General features: G+C 42.4%; 1 protein-coding gene across 1 annotated transcript in view; it reads left to right on the forward strand.

Moving 5' to 3' along the window:
* LOC111971374 (KN motif and ankyrin repeat domain-containing protein 1-like) overlaps nucleotides 1–9,881 on the forward strand; it is a 36,338-nt gene that overhangs the window by 22,617 nt on the left and 3,840 nt on the right. Inside the window, exons 5-6 of the mRNA XM_023998121.2 lie at nucleotides 7,521–7,787; nucleotides 9,363–9,558. Of these exons, the coding sequence (XP_023853889.2) occupies nucleotides 7,521–7,787; nucleotides 9,363–9,558 (463 nt within the window). The remainder of the gene's footprint in view (nucleotides 1–7,520; nucleotides 7,788–9,362; nucleotides 9,559–9,881) is intronic.

Raw genomic sequence — 9,881 nt, forward strand, 5'->3', positions numbered from 1 at the left:
CCATCATGAGAAGAACGATGCTGCTGACAAGCAGGGGAACAGAGGAGGAGCCAAGAAGAACCTAAAGTTTGTGGGAGTCAACGGAGGGAAAGATCGTACAGTGCTGTATGTAGGTGTAGCCTATATACATGTACTGTTATACTGCATACTGTATGCATTACAGACTATATTTGGGATATTTTGCCTAATGCATATTGTTTATGCTATAGTACTGATAGCATAATGAATTCAGCATACAATACTATACAGTTCTATAGTATTTACGTTGACTAAAGCAATTGTACACAAGGGACGTGCTAAACGCTTATTTAGCACGGCTGTGTTGCGCGTTGTAAGTACGAGGCGGAGCTGAGCACAACCTTGAGTGTACAATGAATACACTAGTTTTAAATGTATTCATAGGCTACTATTTCATCCCTCCACAAAAATATAGTTTCGACACAAATCTATGGTTGCAGGCCAAGCCAGCTGGTCGATTGGCGTCGTTATCATTCAAACCTACTGGTCGTTCATTCAATTTGCATCATTGCTATGGGCAGGCCATGCTAGTGCTCTGACAAGTGATAGCGCTGTCCGCCGTGCTGAATTTAGCGCATCAATAATCACGCTCATCAAGCAGAAATACAACACTTGTAGCCTACTGCGGACCATTTTACAGAAAGGGGAATTATTGTAATCATAAAACTGACACGATTGATTATTTTCCATCATCCACTATTTGTTGTAAACATTAATGTGCTCATTGCCGTTCATTGTGCAGCCTTTGGAGTATGCATCTAACTGGGCCTAGTCAGCCGTTTAGCCGGAACTGGGGGTGTTCGTGAAGTCGGACCCTGTCAGGATGTTGTCCACTTTTCCTGCTGTCCAGGGAGGGTCCAGTTGGCTAGCTCTCAGGAGCTCTCCGGCTCTATGCCGCTGATTGTCATTATCTCTCTGGCTTTCAGAGAGAAGCTTCTGATGGAGTGGTTTGTGTATTTTTTGTGTGCCGACATCAAGAGAGAGAGAGAGAGAGAGAGAGAGAGAGAGAGAGAGAGAGAGAGAGAGAGAGAGAGAGAGAGAGAGAGAGAGAGAGAGAAGAGAGAGAGAGAGAGAGAGAGAGAGAGAGAGAGGAGGAGAGAGAGAGAGAGAGAGAGAGAGAGAGAGAGAGAGAGAGAGAGAGAGAGAGAGGAGAGAGAGAAGAGAGAGAGGAGAGAGAGAGAGAGAGAGAGAGAAGAGAGAGAGAGAGAGAGAGAGAGAGAGAAGAGAGAGAGAGAGAGAGAGAGAGAGAGAGAGAGAGAGAGAGAGAGAGAGAGAGAACGAAAACTTTGGATGCAACAAGATTTGAGAAACCTAATATCAAAATATGTAGACTATTTATTTCCACAACAAACCTTGCACAGTCGGCGCAGCATGAAACCGTGTGTTACCTCCGACTGGCTCCCGACTGTACCACACACTACAGAGACACCCGCTTGAGATGCAGGTAGAAGGCTGGGTGTCTTGCAGGAGGTTGCTAATATACACTGAGTATACATTAAGAACATCTTCTCTTTCCATGACATAGACTGACCAGGTGAATTCAGGTGAAAGCTATGATCCCACACTTGTAAATCCACTTCAATCAGTGTAGATGAAGGGAGGAGACAGGTAAAGAAGGATTTTAAGCCTTGAGACAATTAAGACATGGATTGTGTATGTGTACGTTTCAAAGGGTGAATGGACAAGACAAAATATTTAAGTGGACTTTGAACGGGGTATGGTAGTAGGTCCAGACGCACCGGTTGTGACAAGAACTATAACGCTGCTGGTTTTTCACATTCAACAGTTTCCCATGTGTATCAAGAATGTCCCCCCACCCAAAGGACATCCAGCCCAACTTGACACAACTGTGGGAAGCATTGGGGTCAACATGGGCAAGCATCCTTTTGGAATGCTTTTGACACCTTGTAGAGTCCATGCCCTGACGAATTGAGGCTTGTTCTGAGGGGTGGTGAACTCCTAGCTGAGAAATGGTCAACTCCGTCTCTAATATCGAGGTTGAGTTTTGATAAGTTGAGTTTTGATAAATGGTCGCGTGATTTTCGAGCAACAAACATTGAGTCACCTTCAATCAATACTAATCAATCTGAAAACGCTTACCTGTACCTATGTTTGTTCTGACAACCGCGGTCCTTCCACGGGCTGCTGAAATTCATACTTTTACTAAAAACTTTTATTGAATACATCCACCGACTTTTCATAATTTGTACGTAAACTACGATTCATTGGCACATGTGCATTCGCGCTGAGTTGAGCAACACAAATTTGAAAAAAGTTGGTTGTATTTGTTATAAAAGTTTGCATTAAAAGTATGAATTTCAGCACCAGCGGAAGGACCACGGTGTTACAGAAAACATAGGTACATGTAATCAATCACAATGCTTGTTTTGACAATCCATTGTAGAAATTTACACACGGAACACTACAGATGCCATATCTTAATTTTAGCGGTTTCACACAGCAGGAAAATGTATATGTTGTTTTTAATGGACATTTTCTGTAAGGTAGCCTTGCAGTTAGAGAGAAACCTTGAGCAAGGCACTTAACTGATTCAGAGGGTTGGGTTAAATGCGGAAACACATTTCAGTTACATTCAGTTCGACAACTGACTAGGTATCCCCCTTTCCCTTCCCTTTTAACCCCCCACAACAACAGCTCCCCGGGCGCCCATTGTGCAGCCCCCGCTCCATCCAAAAAACTGTATGTGTCTGTGTGTGTCTTCAGAGGGGTGGGTTAAAAGCGGAAGTAATATTTCGGTTGGACCTTGTGTGCAATTGACAATAAAGTTATTTTAATCTTAATCTTAATTTTCATTAGGGCAAATCAAGACTGAAATGTTCAAGAGAAAATTACAACTTTATAAGCCTTGAATACACTACAAGTTTGCATTTCCTGCCGTGCAGGAAAATTCCTGCAATGGTATGATCAAATTAAGATACGGCATCTGTATTTCTTCACACTCCTCACACAGCCTGTGGTGTTCTGGCCTTCTGCTCACCCTTTCTCTGTTTGTCTATCTGCTCCATCTTCATCCTGTCTTCCCATAGACACATTGCCCTCACTCTGACACTGATGCTCTCTGATTCAGCTGTGTCCTGCTTGTCAAAGGCCTCTCTCCTGTCTGTGTGATTAGAACAGGCTGGCCTAGCATTAGTGCTATAGTTAGTATAAAGTAAAGGACTTAGCATGAGTGCTATAGTTAGTATATGTAAGACTTAGCCAGTACTAGTCTGATTCAGCTCACCCAGGCTCAAACCCAGGACCTCTGCCTTGCTAGCACATGTGACCACCCTCCTGAAGCTTCTTACCAGTCACTGCCACGCAAAAAGCTAGCTATTTGCTGGCACAAATGGGGACACTTCAGGCTGAGGAGTAAGTTTCACACATTCCCATGTGCTACAAATATACTACCTGCTGACTGGGCCTCCCCACCAGCACACACATAATTACTATAGCCTGGCCATAACACATTGCTGGGCCTGACAGCAGACAGCAGCCCGCCCCTCTCATCAAAACTATAACACACAACACAGTCAGGCTGGATCTACTGATGTACTGTTCTTTTGATTTCTTACACATGATGAGTTCATTCAGATAACAGCTCCAGGAGACTACTTATCAGCGACGAAATGAATATAATACACTCACTGTCAACCAATACGACTACTTAATTAATTGTGGAATGCTGGGAATTTAAAAATCTAACCAATTATCTGATTACCGTAAATGGTATAAGGAAGATTGCTTATTTAGGATTGTGTTGTATTTTTTTAGAGGGTCGCAGACAAACATCTTTAATATTGCAAATAGATTGTGGATTCTATCAATGTAATTGTCTGCATGATTTCCAATCCCCCATATATATTTTTTATATATACAGTTGAAGTCGGAAGTTTACATACTTAGGTTGGAGTCATTAAAACTCGTTTTTCAACCACTCCACAAATTTCTTGTTAACAAACTATAGTTTTGGCAAGTCGGTTAGGACATCTACTTTGTGCATGATACAAGTAATTTTCCCAACAATTGTTTACAGACAGATTACTTCACTTATAATTCACTATATCACAATTCCAGTGGGTCAGAAGTTTACATACACTAGTTGACTGTGCCTTTAAACAGCTTGGAAAATTCCAAAGAAGGATGTCATGGCTTTAGAAGCTTCTGATAGGCTAATTGACATAATTTGAGTCAATTGGAGGTGTACCTGTGGATGTATTTCAAGGCCTACTTTAAAACTTCTTATGTCTGCAATCCCATTAACAGGATGATATGACAACAGCCAGTGAAAGTGCAGGGCACCAAATTCAAACAACAGAAATCTCATAATTAAAATTCCTCAAACATACATGTATCTTATACCATTTTAAAGGTAATCTTGTTGTTAATCCCACCAAAGTGTCCGATTTCAAATAGGCTTTTCAGCGAAAGCACCACAAAGGATTATGTAAGGTCAGAGCCAAGTCACAGAGAAACACAGTCATTTTCCCAGCCAAAGACAGGAGTCACAAAAAGCAGAAATAGAGATCAAATTAATCACTAACATTTGATGATCTTCATCAGATGACACTCATAGGACTTCATGTTACACAATACTTATATGTTTTGTTCGATGAAATGTTAATATTTATATCCAAAAACCTCAGTTTACATTGGCGCCATGTTCAGAAATGCCTCCAAAAAATACGGAGAAATTGCAGAGTCACGTCAAATAACATAAATACTCATCATAAACTTTGATGAAAGATACATGTTTTACATAGAATTAAAGATACACTTGTTCTTAATGCAACCGCTGTGTCAGATTTCAAAAAGCTTTACGGCAAAAACACAGTATTCAATAATCTGAGAACAGCGTTCAGCCACAAAAGCAAGCCATACAGTTACCCGCCAAATTGTGCAGTCAACAAAACTCATAAAAAGCATTATAAATCTTCACTTACCTTTGCTGATCTTCGTCGGAATGCACTCCCAGGACTCCTACTTCCACAAGAAATTTTCGTTTTGTTCGGTAATGTCCATCATTTATGTCCAAATAGCTACTTTTGTTAGCGTGTTTGGTAAACAAATCCAACGTCAGGAAGCGCGTTCACTAAAAGCAGACGAAATGTCCAAAAGTTCCGTAACAGTCAGTAGAAACATGTCAAACGATGTATTGAATCAATCTTTAGAATGTTTTTAACATAAATCTTGAATAACGTTCCAACCGGAGATCTACATTGACTTCAGATGTGCGATGGAACACAGCTCCCTCTCATGTGAACGCGCATGGTCAGAGCATGGTCAAGTCATGATAGACCTGACTAATTCCTGTCTCCTTYGGCCCCACTTCACAGTAGAGGCATCAGACAAGGTTCTACAGACTGTTGACATCTAGTGGAAGCCGTAGGAAGTGCAAACTCATCCATATCTCACTGTGTATTCAATAGGGTCTTTGTTGAAAATCGACCAACCTCAGAATTCCCACTTCCTGTTTGGATTTTTCTCAGGTTTTTGCCTGCCATATGAGTTCTGTTATACTCACAGACATCATTCAAACAGTTTTAGAAACSTCAGAGTGTTTTCTATCCAATACGAATAATAATATGCATATATTCACAACTGGGACTGAGGGGCAGGCAGTTTACTATGGGCACCTCTGGGCACCTTTCATTCAAGCTACTCAATACTGCCCCTGCAGCCATAAGAAGTTAAAACTCAGTGCCTCTTTGCTTGACATCAGGGGAAAATCTAAAGAAATCAGTCAAGACCTCCACAAGTCTGGTTCATCATTGGGAGCAATTTCCAAACGCCTGAATGGGTACCTGCGCGCTGCACGTTGCATCCCTGTACAAAAATAGTACGCAAGTATAAACACCATGGGACCACGCAGCTGTCACACCGCTCAGGAAGGAGACGTGTTTTGTCTCCTAGAGATGAAAGTACTTTGTTGCGAAAAGTGCAAATCAATCCCAGAACCACAGCAAAGGATCGTGTGAAGATGCTGGAGGAAACAGGTACAAAAGTATCTATATCCACAGTAAAATGAGTTCATAATCCGACATAACCTGAAAAGCCAATCAGCAAGGAAGAAGCCACTGCTCCAAACCGCATAAAAAAGCCAGACTACGGTTGCTGCAGATGGGACAAAAGATTGTACTTTTTTGAGAAATCGTTCTCTGGTCTGATGAAACAAAATAGAACTGTTTGGCCATAATGACCATCGTTATGTTTGGAGGGAAAAGGGTGAGGCTTGCAAGCTGAAAGAACCATCCCAACTGTGAAGTCACGGGGGTTGCAGCATCATGTTTTGGGGTGCTTTGCTGCAGGAGGACTGGTGCACTTCAAAAATAGATGGCATCATAAGGGAAAATTATGTGGAAATATTGAAGCCACATTTCAAGACATCAGTCAGGAAGTTAAAGTCTGGTCCCAAATGGGTCTTCCAACATGGACAATGACCCCAACATACTTCCAAAGTTGTGGCAAAATGGCTTAGGTATTGGAGTGGCCATCACAAAGCCCCTGACCTCAATCCTATAGAAAATGCGTGGGCACAGTCAACTTAGTTATGTAAACTTCTGACCCACTGGAATTGTGATACAATGAATTGTAAGTGAAATGATCGGTCTGTAAGCAATTGTTGGGAAAAAAGTAGATGTCCTAACCGACTTGCCAAAACTATAGTTTGTTAACAAGAATGTTGTTAAAAACGAGTTTAAATTACTCCAACCTAAGTGTATGTAAACTTCCGACTTCAACGTATATTGTTGCTAATTAGCTGTTCTGTGAATGGAAAATTCTCACTTTTTTTAAGGGTTCACTGTGTCATATAAGAAATGTAATAGCCTGATTATGGTTGCCTGATTATGGTAGCACTTCCATACCAGGAAGTGCATGCTGTATACCTCTGTTCAGATGTTTTCTCCATCCATACCCTCCTTGTCCGCCTCCATCCATCAACCCAACTTTAAGAAACACACACACACACACACACACACACACACACACACACACACACACACACACACACACACACACACACATACACATTGCCTTGAGAACATAGCACAGACCTCCTTCCTTCAGACCCTGATCCCATGACCTCTCCTTACACTGCCTCTATTTGCCCTTCTCCTTCTGGCATTCTGTGGCCCCTGAACAAAAGGTCCACAAACATCCATGAAGGAACACTATTCTATACCAGACCTTAGTCTATCTGACCTTAGTCTTTCTGATCAAAGGCCCTATAGAAGTTCCTTGACAGTGACAAAAACCTACAAACACACATACCTTTTCATGAAGTACCATCTAATTATGCACCTTTCCATGAACCATCTACACCTGACCAAGCCATGTTCTCACTGGTCACAGATGTTAGTGATTCCAAGATGTTACACAAAAATGCTTTGTTAGGCCAATGGCCAGCCCACATGGGGCTGAATGGCCTTATTTGGTCATTTCAATGCTCTTCCAACATCTGTACTCTCACTGATGTTGTTTGTGCTGTTGTTAATGTCCAGGTATGAGACTACCTCGAGTGAGGAGGAATCCAGTGAGGAGGAGAAGGGGGAGGTAGAGGAGGAGGAGGTGGACAGCTCTGAGCTTGAGGAGGAGCAGGAGAAGGAGGAGGGAGCTGGAGCAGCTCAGGGCCCGGGGGAGGCCACAGCTACAGAGGAGGAGGCCCAGGGAGCAGGGGCCCAGGCTGGGGAGACAGAGGGCCATGAAGACTCTCAGGACCCAGAGAACAGCCAGGCACTCCTGGAGGAGCAGCCAGCTGCAGCATCAGGGTATGTAGGGAGATAGAAGGARAGTGTGGATGTGCGGGGAAATGGATTATCAAAAAAAGTATCATTATTTAAGTAGTGAGATAGAGCAGTTGGTGACCAGGACATTTGTTGTTTAACTCCCACAGTGGGCCAGCCACCAGGCAGTTCTTGATCAAGGTTCTTTACCCATATTGGTTCATTAAATATCATCCAGAGTGGATGACTTCTGAAATGATAASCGCAYGCGGTTTTGCCGCAACAGAGTASAGCAACACCCTTCAATTGATGCGCTGGGAAACAAACGAAAGTGGACGCATTTTTTCACAAAAATTKATCAAAAATTWAATCACGGATAATAATAAGGGAGCAGGAAAACTTMKAAATTGCCTACAATAATTACAATAACATTTCAAGCAACAAATTGACAGATTTCCAAGGAAAGCCCAGAGAGGGGTAATACCAGATATTTTTTTTTAAAACACCTGTAACTGCCATTTCCTGCCATAGTGTTGCAACCAGTCCACAAGATGGCGCAGCACACCTCTTACAATCTTTATGGAGAACCTTGATCCAGGTCTTTGTTCAGGTGAGGGCCAGCTGAGTAAAGCCTGGAACCTACAGTATAGAGCCTTCAGGGCCCAATTAGACCACAATGAGACAGGTGCTGAGTGAGGCTTTAATATATCAGCCGTCCACCCCACTGATGGCGCCTAGCCCTAGAATGGTCCGGCCCCTTCCGCTGATGACGTACCAGACATATACACACATGTATGCACACACACACACACACACCCAGGTCTTTGTTCAGGTGAGGGCCAGCTGAGTAAAGCCTGGAACCTACAGTATAGAGCCTTCAGGGCCCAATTAGACCACAATGAGACAGGTGCTGAGTGAGGCTTTAATATATCAGCCGTCCACCCCACTGATGGCGCCTAGCCCTAGAATGGTCCGGCCCCTTCCGCTGATGACGTACCAGACATATACACACATGTATGCACACACACACACACACGCACACACAAATACACACAAAACACACACACACACACACTAAAGTGTGATTCAGTTACATGGAGGATGTGTTGGATATGTTGACTTTTAGGCTTCGTCTCAGAAAGCCCTCAGGGGCCGTGCTATTGTTCTGTCTGTGTTAGTCAGGAAGGAGCAGGCGGGACATGCAGCGGCGTGATGTGAAAACAGACATGCCATGATTCTATATTACCACAGGGGATAAAGTTYCACAGTGAAGAGATAGGAAAAAGTACAGTCGTGTGTTTATTGCTTTCGATGAGTCATCGTCACATAAGTGTACCTTCATCTTTATTTATAGTCTCGGTAAAGCTAATGTCAAGARATGTAAGCTATCATGTTTCATAAGGAATGTGCTTTGCATTATGCTACCGTTGGATTTATGTATCTGCTTTTTTGCTTATGCTTATGAGCCAGGTATGATTAGGCCTGGGATGTTTTGAGGGACTTGATTTCCCTACTACGGTTCATGCTGATTTAATCCAGACCATTTCACCACCACATATGTCTGTCTGTCAATATGAATTGCTATCAAAGGTAACTTTAAGTCATGTCATGTTCACACAGGGAGACGATCGATAAGGGCTTCATGGAAGCGTGTCACTACATTAAGGATCGTATGGCAGAGGTGGTGGCCCCCGATATAGAAATGGTAAGAACGGTTCCCTTCAAACTGTCGTGCCTGAGGTTAATCGTGGTTAAGGAGATCACCCTCTTCACATACAGTACCAGTCAAAAGTTTGGACACACCTACTCATTCAAGGTTTTATCTTTATTTTTACTATTTTCTACATTGTAGAATAATAGTGAAGACGTCAAAACTATGAAATAACACATATGGAWTCAGGTAGTAACCAACAAAAATGTTAAACAAATTAAACAAATCAAAATATATTTTATATTTGAGATTCTTCAAAGTAGCCACCCTTTGCCTTGATGACAACTTTGCRCACTCACCCTTGGCATTCTCTCAACCAGCTTCATGAGGTAGTCACCTGAAACACATTTCAATAAACAGGTGTGCCTTGTTGAAAGTAATTTGTGGAATTTCTTTCCTTCTTAACCAATCAGTTGTGTTGTGACAAG

This window comes from Salvelinus sp. IW2-2015, linkage group LG13, assembly GCF_002910315.2.
Source record: "Salvelinus sp. IW2-2015 linkage group LG13, ASM291031v2, whole genome shotgun sequence".
NCBI classification, from domain to species: Eukaryota; Metazoa; Chordata; class Actinopteri; order Salmoniformes; family Salmonidae; genus Salvelinus; species Salvelinus sp. IW2-2015.